The sequence below is a fragment of the Neoarthrinium moseri genome, assembly GCF_022829205.1.
Source record: "Neoarthrinium moseri strain CBS 164.80 chromosome Unknown scaffold1_Wmoseri_CBS_16480, whole genome shotgun sequence".
In the NCBI taxonomy this organism is placed as follows: domain Eukaryota; kingdom Fungi; phylum Ascomycota; class Sordariomycetes; order Amphisphaeriales; family Apiosporaceae; genus Neoarthrinium; species Neoarthrinium moseri.
The window spans coordinates 2,011,849-2,026,302 of record NW_026055115.1 but is presented as its reverse complement, the minus strand read 5'-3'; the positions used below and the strand labels follow the sequence as shown (position 1 = coordinate 2,026,302).

At 55.4% G+C, this 14,454-nt stretch overlaps 6 protein-coding genes across 6 annotated transcripts; 1 reads left to right on the top strand and 5 right to left on the bottom strand.

The window, feature by feature from the left end:
- Positions 1-478: 478 nt before the first annotated feature.
- Positions 479-3,137, bottom strand: JN550_000636 (uncharacterized protein; the record flags this gene model as incomplete). The annotated part of the gene is made up of 2 exons (XM_049318099.1): positions 479-2,718; positions 2,786-3,137. The coding sequence occupies 2 exons, from the start codon at positions 3,135-3,137 to the stop codon at positions 479-481; spliced, it is 2,592 nt and encodes an 863-aa protein (XP_049177925.1).
- Positions 3,138-4,142: 1,005 nt separating this feature from the next.
- Positions 4,143-4,690, bottom strand: JN550_000635 (uncharacterized protein; the record flags this gene model as incomplete). Its single annotated transcript, XM_049318087.1, has 3 exons — positions 4,143-4,351; positions 4,437-4,500; positions 4,574-4,690. 3 exons carry the CDS (start codon positions 4,688-4,690, stop codon positions 4,143-4,145), a joined length of 390 nt encoding a protein of 129 aa, XP_049177924.1.
- Positions 4,691-6,027: 1,337 nt separating this feature from the next.
- On the top strand, positions 6,028-6,858 carry JN550_000634 (uncharacterized protein; the record flags this gene model as incomplete). Its single annotated transcript, XM_049318076.1, has 2 exons — positions 6,028-6,653; positions 6,699-6,858. The coding sequence occupies 2 exons, from the start codon at positions 6,028-6,030 to the stop codon at positions 6,856-6,858; spliced, it is 786 nt and encodes a 261-aa protein (XP_049177923.1).
- Positions 6,859-7,589: 731 nt separating this feature from the next.
- Positions 7,590-9,068, bottom strand: JN550_000633 (uncharacterized protein; the record flags this gene model as incomplete). The annotated part of the gene is made up of 3 exons (XM_049318065.1): positions 7,590-7,878; positions 7,965-8,868; positions 9,017-9,068. The coding sequence occupies 3 exons, from the start codon at positions 9,066-9,068 to the stop codon at positions 7,590-7,592; spliced, it is 1,245 nt and encodes a 414-aa protein (XP_049177922.1).
- Positions 9,069-9,632: 564 nt separating this feature from the next.
- JN550_000632 (uncharacterized protein) lies at positions 9,633-11,159 on the bottom strand (the record flags this gene model as incomplete). Its single annotated transcript, XM_049318054.1, has 4 exons — positions 9,633-10,219; positions 10,281-10,583; positions 10,642-10,767; positions 10,823-11,159. 4 exons carry the CDS (start codon positions 11,157-11,159, stop codon positions 9,633-9,635), a joined length of 1,353 nt encoding a protein of 450 aa, XP_049177921.1.
- Positions 11,160-11,942: 783 nt separating this feature from the next.
- Positions 11,943-14,151, bottom strand: JN550_000631 (uncharacterized protein; the record flags this gene model as incomplete). The annotated part of the gene is made up of 3 exons (XM_049318043.1): positions 11,943-13,066; positions 13,115-13,801; positions 13,860-14,151. The coding sequence occupies 3 exons, from the start codon at positions 14,149-14,151 to the stop codon at positions 11,943-11,945; spliced, it is 2,103 nt and encodes a 700-aa protein (XP_049177920.1).
- Positions 14,152-14,454: the final 303 nt, after the last annotated feature.

Genomic DNA, 14,454 nt, shown 5'->3' with positions numbered 1-14,454 from the left:
TTCTTCCTTCAGCGCGCGCGGCTATTAGTCAGGGGCCCGTAGCCGATGGCGGGTGCGGCCACTGGCCACCGATATCCTGCTCCATCACGGTACAACTCTGAGGAGCTTCAAGCATTCAAGGCGAGAGACTCTGCCTTGTTCCAGTGCCGAGGCGGACATGCAATCACGTCACCGTAAAGGACCACAGCTCTCCCGGCGGACGAAGTCTAAGTGAATCAGCCTGTCTGGGCGGACAAATGGAGCACAGAACACAACATGGCCAGGCACAAACACCGAAGAGGCGAGAAGAGCCAGACCGCAAGGTACAGGCTGGGGGGTATTTTCAGAGCCGGAAAGAAGTGTCAATTTATCTCTAATCATGACCATCCGTCCCAGATGACCGAGCAGAAATGCGGTGCCGGTACATCCATGTTTTGTGGAAAGCAAAGCCTACTCCATATGCATTACTTACAAGAACGAGAGACCCAAGAAAGCTGTTCTAACCCCGTACCGCGGCACCCAATGCGCCTCCGGTGAACTGCGTGCCACCGGCTTGCCTTTGACCGCCACCACCCCTTGCACCTCCTCTGCCACCACGCTGGCCGCCTCCCCGTGCGCCTCCGCGCTGGTTCTGGCCCCTGCGGTCGAAGGCATTTGCCGTTCCTTGGGTGCGCTGCTCCAATGTCCGCTCGTTTGTCTCGATAAGCTGGGCGGCCTTGTCCGACAGGGTGAGGGCCAAGCTCTGCAGACGCGACAGCTCGACTCCCTTGCGGAAGATGACAGTCGACGTGACCTGGTCGAGGGCGGCGGCGAGCTCCTCGTGGCTGATCATCTTGCTGACAATGGCAGCAACCTTGCGGTCCTCGAGTTCGAACATGGACGACAGGGTCGTGACGGCCAGGGTGTCGTAGAAGGGAGCGTAGGTGAACAGATACGTCCGGAGACCTTCCTCCTGGATCTGCTTGGACAGCATGGTCTTGATGCCCTCGGTGTCGGGCATCAGATCCCAGATCTTGATGCTGTGCACAAAGTTGATCGACTTCTTCCACTCACCGGCGGCCAGGGCGCGGGACGCCTGCATGACATGATCTCTCGTGTTCTCGGGCGGGCCGGTGAAGATCTGGCGCTCGTGGTACTCGAGCATGCGGCGGTAGGTCTTGCTGATGACTCGCTTCTTGACATCCGGCGAAGAACCAGTCTGTGCGAGCAGGGGGATCTCCAGGAGCATGCTGCAGGTGAGGTAGACACACTCGAGCAGCTCGAGGTTGATGTGCATGTGGAAGGGCAGTTGTCTCTGCTTCTCCAGTCTCTCTTGCTCGGGCGAGACCTGTGCGAACCGCTGGATCATGACACCCTGAGCCAACAGCTCCTTTTGTCTGCCGCTGCCACAGATCTCTTGCAGGGTGTTTTGGGCGTCGTAGACGAGACCCTTGCGGAAGGCACAGAGGCCGACCTGGACAAGTGTCCTGTTGTAGAGAATCTGGGTCAGGACATCGAAGCTGTTGATAGTCTCCTGCAGATGGGACATGAGCATCATGTCGCGGGCCCTGTAGTACTCGTCGTGAAGGGCCAAGAAGTAGATCTGGCACAGCATGGCACGAGCACGGATGATGCCCTCGCTGTTGATGAACAGGTAGTTGCACAGAACGTTGAGGAGGTTGGTGGCATCCGCGACATCGGCCTGCGGGGTGATGGTAGACTCGAAGCCAGCCGGTGCGGTCTTCCAGGCGTTCTCCTCGAGGATCTTGACGACCTGGGCCGGCTTATAGTAGACGTGCTCCAACCTGCGCATAACAATACGGTTGACGCTGTCTTGGGGGGTCTCCAAGGACGAGTCCTTGCGGAGGTGCTCGTAGTAGAGTTGGCCACGGAAGATGACGTTGTACAACGAGCCCTCATCGGTCAAGCGCTCAATGTACTCGGAGGTGTGGGGGTCGATGCTCTGCAGGGACCGCGTGAGCTCGTCGTCGAGGCGCTCAATGTACGAGACGATGCTTCCGGGGACCTTGATGTACTTCTCGCCGTCCTGAAGCGTGGGGGGCTTCTCGTCATCCTCCCACTCCTCGGCACCCTCGAACACGATGTGGTCCTGGTTCTTGTTGAGAACCTCAAACAGGTTGCTGATGTCCTGCTCGGCGGCCTTCCACTGCTCCAAAGGCATGGAGGTGGCGGTGCCTCCAGCGCTCAAGTCGAATCGTGCCGAGACAAGAGTGAGCAGCACTCGGATCTGCTGGTAAGGGGTGACAGCAACCGAGTACAGCTTCTCCATGATCTTGATCTGCTCGAGGCGGTCTGTGTTCTTCTTTCCTCTCGACTCCATGATGCCCCGGAGGTGCTTGAAGATGCTCTCGGGGGTGAACTGGAGGGTCTTGCCGCCCTTGCCGATGGTGGAGAAGCCCTCCTCGTCAGCGTCGGCCGCCGCCTCTGTGTAGGTGTCGGTGGCCTTGGGCTTCCGGACCTTGGGGGCGGGGGCTTCGTCCTCCGACTTCATGAACTCGTCCTCGTCGGCCTTGAAGGCGTCGACCTGGGTCTGGTAGTCCTTGGTGACCTTCTTGATCTTCTGCTTGACGGCGTTGAGACCGCGGGCGTTGGTGGCGTTCATCTTCTTGGGGGTGACCTTCTGCTTGGAGATGGTCTCGTTCATGAAGTCCTCCAGCTCGACGAGGGCCCGGATGTAGATCTTGGGCGGCTTGCCGCTCTCGCCAACCTTGGAGGCATGGCGGTTCAGCTTGTCGAATTCTACGGGGGGGACGGCGTTAGCAATGGGGAGGAGACGGCGGAGCGTCGTGGGCGTGATGATACATACCATTCGAGATGGAACCCCAGTCGTTGATCTTCTGGCCGTTCTCGATGGCCTTGATGATGGACTCAAGCTCCTGGAAGCGCTTATCCTTGGCGCTCTTGACGGTCTTGACCCTGTCCTCGTCGCTGTCCTCGCTCTCCGAGTCCTCGCCGCGCAAGAACCGGGCGGCGCCGGAGCGGCCGCCCTCCTCGTCGCTGGACTCGGACTCAGACTCGTCCTCCTCCTCTTCCGACTCGTCCTCGTCGGAGTCATCCTTCTGTGCCTGGTCCTGGCCCTCCTCCTCGCTGGAGTAGAGCTCCTCCTCGTCGGAGCTGCTCTCGCTGGAGCTGTCGCCACCAGTGAAAAATCGAGACATGATGACGGTCTTGTGTGCTCGACTGCGACGGCGGTCGATGCGGGTGTGGGAGAGCGGGTCGTCCTTTGTATCCTCGGCGAACAGCAGAGGGGAGAGTCACCAAAGGTCGGGTGCGACTTGGTGATGTGGTGTTGATGCCGGCGCTGGTGTGGCGGTCAAAAGTCTGGTCGCGCTGCCAGTTTCCTTTTCCTTGCTGGAGGGGAGGGGTCGAAAGGCCCAAAAGGCAGATTTCGAAATTTTGGTGAATTTTGGTGGGGCAGTGGGCGGCGCTGCGGGCGATTGCTTGGGGCTAGGCGAGTTTTGTCAACTAGTACCAGCAAAAGACCAGCAAGCCGGCGACCCAGGTAAGTTACCAACCGTCTCCTCCTCCCCAGGAGTACAGTGCGTCAATGTGCCCACGACCTGGTGATATTACTTGTCTAAGCTAGCAAACGCACAAGGCAAGTCAGTTTCTAACCTCGATGGCATTCTCCAGAAGTAGTCAATCTCTTTTCGTCAAGCCGTGCCGCAGAATCTCCTGCCTGGGGACATGTCACAGATGGAGTCAGTGTACCAGGCCGGTGTCAGCTGGCAGCAACGCCCCATTCAGCTGGCTGCCCTGGACTCTTCCTGGCCTCTCTGTAAGTCTCCCGAGACTTCCCGTCCAGCGCGAGCGTAGCATGTGAAGACAGGGTCAAGGGGGTTGTATCCGTTCCAGTATGATGATAAGAGTCATCTATTTAAACAGCAATAGCCGTATCCTTGATGCTGGTTGCATTGATGAGTCTTATACCTGCTCGGTTGTGGATTGTGACGACGACCAAGCTCATCCCAGAGCATTGGACCTTTGACTTGGACGTATAGACCCTCTTGCCCAGAATACACCATTACTATTCCATGCGCAGTCTCGCAAGGCACGGCTGTAATGCGAGCGACATGTCGCCTTTACGCCAGATCCGAGAAAGAAAAAACAATGCCCCCAACGCCATGCTTTGCAAACATCCATATCCATCCAAACGGCCGGCTTCACTGTGGGCCTTTCTCCTCCGAGTCCAGCCATCCAGGATGATCGCGTGCCCTCCACGGCTTAATACCCTTCGGCTCGGCCTGGCGGCTCTTCTTGGCTTGGTCAAAGACCTTCTTGCTCTCATCGCTCGTGTATAGGGTCCGGAAGTCGCGAAGTTCGGTGGCGGCGCTGGCGATGGAAGTTTGGAATGACGTGAGCGCATCCTGTCCTGTAGCAAAGGTTTAGCATCGTCTCTCGAGTGGGCGTGGCCCGCCCGGCAGCGCATTGCGCATATAGTAGTTGTGAGCACGTACGGGAGGCATGTTTTGTGCCCAGCGGTTCGAGCATGCGTGGGACTGTCGTGCGGAGTTCTCTAGACTGTACAGGCCCAACATGATCAGCGGCCGCCCATGAAATGATAGTACCTGCGAGTGACAGACAAGCGACCGACCTTGATATGCAGCAATTTGAGCTTCTCCAGGGCCTCCTCCAGCTGCTCCTCGGTCCACGGCTCTGGCGCTCCGAGGGGTTCCTGGTTGCCCTTTGCGGCCTGCGCGTTTGAAGCCATGGATGTCAAATCTAGCGCTCGCTTCCCCAGGGCGCTTTTCAAAAGAGACCTCGTCTATCGGCTATCGTGATGCTCGCGGTGGTTTGGTTTTTGTAGCATCATGCAACCAGGACATACGACAAAGGTTGCAGTGAATTGGGGGCTGCGAGCAAGCAAAATCGTCGAAGGTTCAGCCTTGTTCCGCAGTTCAAAGACGCCCACCTTACACTAAGCTGTAGACCTTATCTGATAGGGAGGCAAGGAGGCGGTCCTGTAGGAATTGGGATACATGCCACACTGCGGGGATCGGCCGGCGCCCACTAAGGGAACGAGAGCCAAAGCTTCCCATTGGAACGGGGCAACGGCCATCCATGATCTATCTACACAGTAACACCCAAACCCTGCAAACCCAGTACAGAATCCGCTATAAGTCGTGCTCGCATCGGCATTGACAGCAGCCAGAAACTGGCGAGGTCGGGCCGTGTCGTCCCCCTACCAATCAGTCCCATCTAAACGCCGGGCTGGGTGGTCTGCAGCTGGTGGTTCTTCAGCTAAATGACCGACACACACACACACACACATACACTGGTGACCGGCAACAGACGCGACGAGTAATCGGCCGGCGCAGCACGTCGGAGCCTGGAACATTAGAGCGTCCGACCGGCAATAACTACGGAGTGCTCCCGCTCTTCTGGTTGCTTTGCTTACCTCTGGGCCCCCAGACCAGGAAACTGTGTGCCGGGCCGTGCGATTTCACACCCAGAAGACCTTTCTTCACTCAAATCGTCGCAACGAAACACACGGACTCGATCCCCCCCTAGGCCCGCCCACAGTGAGAATCCTGAAATCTCAACGGCGCCCACGACACAAGCCGCCCCGGGAGCCGTCTGCACCTTGTCCTTGTAGTGCCCGTACAATCCTCACCTCGAGGACCCTGGATTTTCTTTTTTGGCGACGCGGTCGACACGGCCTCGCCCTCGAAACCTCGATCTCGACACGCCCCGGACCCGACCCCGCGTCCGTCGCGACACACCCATCCCGTCCATCCCGTCCATCCCGTCCATCCCGTCCATTCTCGCAGCTAGCACCTGAGCAGTTCAGTCCTGTCTGAGCTGCCCGTGCAGGCTCAGTCTGGCGTGCCAATAAGCCCCTTCCTCTCCCCCGTGTCCCCCCAAAACACCGGCACCATTTCGCTCCAAACCCCCCTCCAGTCGTCCGCGGCCGTCGCTGGCCATGCGGGACTGACGAACGGCACCCCTGGTGTCGGCGTTGGTGTCGGTGTTGGGGTCAATGGCCACGGCCATGCCGCCGTCCAGCACACTCCAGTCCCGGTGCCGACGCCTACCCCGTCGCGCATCATGCCTCCTGGGCCCCCCGGCGAGCCCGGCACCCTGGCCCCGCCGCCCGAGGGCATCTACCGCACATTCGAGGACCTGCTCACCGCCGTCCAGCGCGTTGCTAAGGACCAGGGCTACGGCGTGGTAAAGCTGCGTGCCAGCAACTATCGCGACGGCAAGCCCACACGATACGATCTGGTGTGCGACAGGGGCGGCGTCAAGTACAACAGCACCGCCAAGAAGCGAAACCCCAGCACGCGCAAGGTCGACTGCCCGTGGCGCGCCAAGGCCGTCTGCGAGGTGTCGCTGCAGAACCAGTGGCGGTTTGCTGTGCAAGATGGCAGGCACAACCACGAAGCCCGGGTTCCTGCAGCTCCCCCGGGGCAGGAGAACACTCCTCTAGCACAGAGCATCAGGAGTCTGACGAATAAGCTGGATCGCATTGGACACGATGTGTCACAGGGGCTCGCGCGCATTGAGCAGCGGATCGACGGCATCGAGAAGCGATTGGCCGACATGGAGCAGAACCGGGTGCTGAATCTGGACTCGAGAATGTCCGGCATGGATTCGAGAGGTGGCGGTATGGACGTTCCTCTCGATAACATGGGCGGAATGGAGCCGGGATCGATGCTTGGAGAAGCCGTAATGTAGGACAACGCGGATGCATCAGGCACTTCTACCGAAGTCCCCAGAGCGGGCGAACGTTCTCAACCGTCGTCGTACCCGCTGCCACCGCTATCAGATCAGCAGCTACAACTTACGACCTTCTCTTCCTCACGACGTGAGCTGGAGGATGGTCAGGAGGAGCTCTCGTCGACTGTTGGTCACCCTCGTGCCATTGAGAACGGTTAGTTGTTTTCATCCCGAAGACATCGATCTAATATGGTTCTATCGTGGGGAGCCTGTCGATTCTGCAGCATATCTCTGCTTCTAATTGGCAATTTGGCAAGCATTGTTTCACGAAGGGCAACAGGCGTAAGGGAATGGCAGTGTGTTATGATTTTTTTTTATGGACATGAAACTTGCTTGGCGAGTATTTGGTTTGGCATGGAAAGGACAAAGGGCACTTGATATCCGGCATGATGCGAAAGTTTGTTCCTCTCTCTTCACTTTATATGGCTTGTGCCGTGTCATACAGAGCACTCGACACGCACCACCGGGATCAGCGACTCAGAAGGACTTGCTGCGGTATATGCCCTGAGCGATGACTGATCATGGCCAAACAAAATCTGTGCCATAGGTCAGCTGGGTTCTTTATACATATACAGAATTTCTCCAGCAGATTCAATGCTACATGTATATGTGTCAGGCCATCCACCTGCTTGTCGTGTGAATGAACGACCAGAACCATTACTCGCTTGGTTACTGCGACTGGGCGGCAACATCACCCCAGGCTTGCAGTGGATTAAATTGTTATCAATTTCATGCTTTACCGTACTCCACCATGGATGATTGTGCTTTGTCGGCACATTTGAGAATTTTGTGTAGTTTATTAGGGGTATCTCGACCTCAAAACCACCATCCAGCCAACCAATCCACTGCACCAGACCTGGACCGAAAACGCCCCAAACCCGCAGCCTTCATTACGGCAGTCCAGCTACCGTACCAAACACCAAGCATACGGACAAAAGTAGCAACACCAACGCGTTCCGGAGCCTCGCTCTATCCGCCGCGCCGCCGTTGGGCACGGCAACGCTGTTCCCGTTGCAGCTGTATCGCCCCGGGAAGACGCCGTGGCGCCGCATCTCGTCGATGGGCTCGCAGTGGAAATCCGGGACCGAGGACCGGATCTCGAAGTCCTGCAGCACGCGCGGCTTGGTCGAGTTCGCCGTTTGCGGCGAGGTGTAGCCGTGGGCGTCGACAAAGGGTTGACTGGCGGGCGAAGAGACCTTGTTAGCTTTGGCCCCGGCAGTGCTATACATACCCGATCTAGGACAAAGGGGAGGAAGCGCACTTACAAGAACGCATCATGGAGCGCAACGTCCAACAGCACCGTGTCCATGTTCTCGCTGGGCCAGACCCAGGTCAGCATGTCTGTGTCGTTCCACCTGCTGGGGGAGCTGGCGTTCAGGCTCAGCTGCGGGTTCCCCGTCACGGCGATGGACTTGAGCCTCGATACAATCGTCGTCCGGGCCGGGTCGTCCGCGGGAAACAGAACCGCCGTGAGCTTGTTATTGTCATGAATATTCAGAGCTCCGAAGCTGTCGAATAGCAGAGGGAGTACTTCGAGTCTGCTGTCTCGTAGTGTGAAGCTATCGACCACCACTTGGTTGCGATTGCTCCACCGCAGCTCGCCGATTCCAGAGATATCCAGGTTCTGTATAGTGCCGTCGTCGGCAGCTTGGGCGGCATTGAGTCTCAACACAAGATTCCCATTGCCGGCTACCACGACAGTCGCGCCGCTTGAGACGCCAAGCTCGGCGTAGTAGAGCTGGGGGATGTCTGCAACAGTCAGATTACGAACGGTATGCAGACCGCCCAGGTCAAGCGTATCCAGAGCCCCAAGGCTCTGCACCATGGCACTGCCCTCGACCTCATTTAAACCAGGAAATTCGATTTCTTTGAGAGTGCCTAGGCCTTGGATATCGAACCGGCCCAGCACACGGGACAGGCTTGAGCCCGTTATTCGAGCTAGCGTGACGTTTGGACAGCCCCCGTCATCGCAGCCAGATAGAACTAGGTCTTGCGTGATAGTCTCTACCCCATCAAGCACCACCGAGTCCTCGTTCGCATCCGGGGCAATCTGCACCGAGCCGTAGACGGTCGGACATGCCCTGCCCAGGGCCGTGGCTTCGGCGGCGCGTCTGATCGTGATAGCAGTCGAGGCCTCTGACGTGCCGCAGGCCGCCGAGGCAACTCGTGCTGCGGGAGGGAACGCATGGGTCAGATCATGCTCACGCGGACGTCCGTTCTGCACTCTCCCGAGACCAGGCCGATATATGATGCCGGCAGCTCGGGCCGGCAGCTCGGGCCGGTGGCAGGGGTGGTAATGGGTTGGTTATGTACTTACCGAAAGCCGAGAGGCCGACTGTGGCCATCCTCAGCGCTCGACAGAGACTCATCGTGGCGTCTCTACATCGAAAACCACGGAATCATGTCTCAGAGACTGGTTTCCAACGCGAGGCTGCGAGCAAAATGTTGGTTGGGGGGCGCTACATGCTTGCCGTAACTTTGATTCCTATTACGCCTTGCACGTGCTGGAGTTGGGGGCCGCCTCCCGACACATATGGAGAGGTGGGAGTTTACAATTGCGTTGTGCACGACGACCCGGCTGCATAACAGTACGCGGGGCAATCTTGATGGCACGCATTGGCTAGGAATTAAGTAAACAAGGTGCCGCGTATTGGGCTCGGCCCGCCGCCGACTATAACCTACACTAGTCCGCGTGCATTTAGACTCGAAACAACGTGGGAGTAGATTATAGAACCAATCAGAGAGAACCAGAGGTTTCACCTTTCTCCCACGCGCGAACCTAATTGGTTTAGCAATGATGAAGTCGCAGAGCATAGAGGGGCGATTCGCGCGAGGTGACACATAATCTTTGCTTTTGATAATGAGGAAGCGTATGCATTTAATACATTACTACTTGATTCTAACTGGAGTCAGGCAGATCAAATTCCCTGTCTTCAATTGAACCCCTTGAAAACGGTAGTGCAGGTCACTCCATCCAAAGCTGACTGCTCAAAGTTGAGACAATAGGCCTCATTCGTGTTGTTGGGGCTGACGACATCAAAGTTCGTCGAGAGGATGTTCGAGCAAGCCGTTTCGGAGCTGCAAGCGAAGTTGGCAACCTGGGGCTGGTACTTATTGCTCGCCGTTCCTTTGAAGTTGTTGAAGAGAACGTTGGTGATCTTCAGCGGACTGGGATACTCGAGGCAGAGTGTGAGGTTCTTCTGGCCATAGCACTGGTCGACTTCAATGGCGTAGTCGACGTTGTCGATGATCCAGTCAGTGTAGGTGATGTTGTTAACACGGCCGTCGCCGCCGCCTCCTTGCAAGTCACCACTGAGCGCTGAAGGCGTGTTAGGCCAGATCTTGATGCGCGCGCCGTCGGTCGCGTTGTGCATCGAGATGTTGGCAACATATACATTCTCTACAATGTCGTAGTGGCCGACGTACTGGCCTAGGGACCCGACACTAACGCCGTGAGACCCGTTGCAGAATAGCGACTGAACCAGAACATTCGTTGAGTTGGGTTTGAATGAGACACAGTCTATAGAGCCATAGTCAGAGATTGCATATACTACACTCAATTCCTCTTGGGACATGCTTACCATCACCATTGTTAATGACCGAGTTCTGGATAGTGATGCCGTCACTCCGATACGTATCCCAGCCGTCGGTGTTCTTGGCTGTCACCTTGGGGTTCGTGCTTCCTCCGGCGATGTCGATGTTGTTGAACACGACATTGGATGAGTTGGCAATGAAGTGGTAGTACTGTGGAGAATATCGCAGGACCAGATCCGAGATGATGCTGTTCTTCAGGCCATCAATGCCAATCAAGACTGGACGGAGCGTGTAGATATCGGCGGCATATGCGTCGTACCACACCTGCCCGTTGCCATTGAGAGTGCCACCTGTTTCAAACATGTCAATGAGTGAGTGACACACAGACGGGTTTGTTTGGCGACTTACCGCCGTAGATAAAGACATCATCCCCTCCTAGCTTGAAAAACGACGTGACATTTTGAAAGACAAAAGGGAACGAGTTAGCCTGCCAATATGCCGTATCATTAGAAAATAAGATTTCTCCTTGGATATCTGTAGCACTAATGGTCAGCTTCGCAATGTAGGACAACAACTTGTATAAGCGCACCAATGTCAATGGACTTCAAGAATGTCCAGTCCATCGCTGTCCCAATGATATAGGTCTCGCCCTCCCGAAAGACAACATGACCTCCATTGTTGCACTCGTTGAACGCCTTGAGAATGTATTCTGAGTCGTCAGTAACACCATCGCCATGCGTCTCCACAAAGCAGGTCTTGCAGCGCGGCTTCGGCTCCGCGGGCGCCGTTGACGGGGACTTGGGCGAATAGACAATATGAGGGCGAGGAGATACGTGATCCGCCCGCCTATGCGTGCCACCCGAAATGGCCGTTGCAGCAACCAGTGAGCTGCAGGACAACAAGCCTGCAAAGAATAGAGACCGCATTTTGGCTGACGACTCGAGATCCTAGAACTGACAAAGAGGCCAAGAACTGCTGAACCCCGATTCTTGGCTGCACCCCGAGCCTTAAGTAGCATGCCCCGGCGCCGACACGCAGGGCTTAGAGTTTCCCGGAAATGAGGTTTTACAGGCGACAATATACATCTGTCGGTGCTAGCAGGGGTGCATCTCCGCATTGGAGAACGCTCCCCAACTTCACAGTTTCTCCCCCGCCAGTGGACTGTTTCGACCCGTTCAGCCGCCTGCTCGCCATTGCGACCCTAAACTTCAAGGATTTGGGGCTGCAGTTCGTGGCGTGGAAACATCCCTATTGGTGGAAAAGCAGCCAAGACATTCCGCCATTGGCAACAGCTCTCGTGAGCGTGCGTGTCATTGACTTTACTATCGCACCAGTATGCAGAATAAAATCGTACAGTAGTACCAGGTACACTATTATTTGAGAGGTTTCGTCGGTTCTGTAACGTTTCTTGGCGAAAGCTTAACCAAGCAACCTTGCTGTTGAAAGTCATCCCAATACCTAACTGTTGAACAGGACTACAGGCTATTCGATAACAGGTTAACCCACGTGAAGACGGCTGCTAGTCGATACCCACTTTACCACGCATTGCAGCTCATGGGACACAGTAGAGTATTGGCAGCATCTCGTCAGGCTTTTACTTTGAAAGAGTACCCAAGCGACGCGAGGCCTATGCGATGACCTCATCCAGTTGCGGCATAGCATGCTAATCATTCAAAAGTCAAATCCAACCTTTTGTAATCAATACGGGCCTACACTAGCCATATATCAGTTCCGTGACCATTGTGAGGTATGAACTTCTTGAAGTCAGATAATCCAATGCCCTGGAAATGGCATGCTGCGATTCGTCTGAAATGGCAGTCGGTGTCCTTCATCAACGACGCCTTGACTAGAACGAGCCCTGTTCCGTAAGTGACTCTAGTCGAATGGTTCCTCTTCTTTCTCGACAAATCGTGCGTCGGTGCCACAGAGGCGATTCCCATGCTTTCGGAAGTGGAAACTTTAACCTCACTTCCAGCCAGGATGATAAGGTAAAATGCGGCATTGTGATCTGCTGATAAGGGTTTCGTGTCCGGGAACACTTCGAAGTTGTCGTCTGTCAGGTGAATGTTCGCAAACTTCTTGTGCACCGGTCGCAATGTGTATGTGTTGGTATGGGAAGCCCCTGGCGGGATGTTTCTGGAATGTGATGACTTCTTCACCTTCCTCAGTCTCACTTCGACTAGGTTCGCTTTCATAGCGAGGGAATTCGTTTCAAGACCTTGTTGTAGGGCATTGGCGCCATCAGGTACGTCCCTTGACTCTTCGGCCGATACCTCACTCAACTGGTAACGAACTTTGTGGCCATCATGGCCAGAGATACCATAGCACCGATTAGGATCCGAGATTCTGTCTTGGACTTCGATCTCTCCAATAAGTGATGCCCAAGACCACGTAGGATACACAGTAAGTTCCTCGGGCCTCGTGGCCTTGGATGGATCCATGACTCGCCAGGCCAGCTGTTCATGCAAGTATGATGACCAGAGGCCGACCCCATACTCCTGGCCATCGTAAGCCCGACGCATTTCATCGCGTACTAGTTTGGCAACAGACCATATGGCAGGCATACGGTCTATGTTGCGGGTCAAGTTGCACGCGGTGTAAGCCCGCACCGCCTTCTTCCAGAACTGTTCGATGGAATCATCTGCGGTGCCTGTGAGTTCCTTCTTTTCCTGGGCTATCTGCAGCCGCTCTCTCCAGTGACGATCTGGGGCAGCGGCAGCATCCAAGGATTCGGGAAGCCCTGCAGGGAAGACTTCGCAAGCGGACATACTTGCACAATCCCAGAAGACTTGGTTGGCCGTAAAATGGATCATTCTAGGGGACAGCATTCGTTCTTGGGAGTGTCAGCATTTGTCTATACTCAAAACAGCCATTTACAAACCTTGAAACACCCATCCACGTCTATAAAGAGACTGTTCCAATAGTTGATCGTCCCAAATGTCCGAGGGGACAAAGACCCATGATCGTTTTCCAAATACCGAGGACTCGGAAGTCTCCAAGATTTGAGGTATCAAGTCTTCACTATTTCTACTTCGGTAGAGCCCACCGGTACTGTCTCCGCTGTCTGCTGCAGCAAGATTGCAGAAAGAGTTGCGATACACCTGATGCATCAGCTGCCCCTCTTGGTGAAATTCACCATTGTCCTGGACGATGCACAAAGCATCAATCCAGATATACCGTACCCCGAGCCTCCGGGTAAGTCCTATAGCTTGCCGAAAGTTCTTGGGCAGTCTTGAGCTTCGAATTCCAGTCGAAGGGTCTGTAAACGGGCCTTCGTTCTCCTGTGTGAGTTTGAGGATAGGGGGCGAAAGCTCAGGGTCACCCCAACAGTGACTTAAAGTCATATACTTGTCGACTGGTGTAGACAGCTTGTCCGTTTCCACAACAACTATCTTGTCTGTACACACAGTCCCGACATCGATCAGGCGTTTTGGCACCACGATCTTCTTTTGCGATCTTACGCATCGACTGTGTTCCCCTTTGCACTGCCTCAACCAAGACTTCATCTGAGATAAAGCACCCGCAGAGTTGGTTCTGCTATCTAATACAGACGTCACCTTTACGCCGTCTTTCCGGGAGTTAGCGAGGCTGAGTGACAACTATTCTCTTGTAGGACTTGCACGAACCTCTGTCAAGTAGATGAAAAGTCCTTCTCCGCACATCTTTGAGCGCAGGATGCTTGGACGCGTCCGGAGTCAGGGTGATGCTGTAGGACCTCGGGGTGTCCCTTGTGTGTGCCAACTGACCGAGTTTCCACCAATACAGGGAATTCCCCGCCAAGCACACCTCTAGCCCAGCGATTTGAGAAACGTCTTGCCTGAGTCGTGAGCAGATGGCGCAGTCGGAATCCGACAAGCAGTGATAACCCCATGTTTTGGTGCCCCCAAGGATTGCGCTTCTACATTTGACACAAATCATTTTAGCAACAAGAATGTGCAGAAATGCGGAGGTGAAGCAGGTATGAGGTTCCCAATACTCAGCAACCTACCAAGTCATCTTATTAATCGCCAGGAGCCGTACCGCAGTACCACCTACGGTGGGGGCTAAAAATAGATGCCCTGTTCGACATGCCCTGGATCCCAAAAGTGGGCGGGGCTTGGGGGAACAGCGCCTGGGCGAAGATAAGCACTAACTACCGGCACAGCACAATATGAGGGTACTTCCACTGACAAATGGAGTCATGAAGTATACTTGATCAAAACGTCTTGGTCCCTGACATGC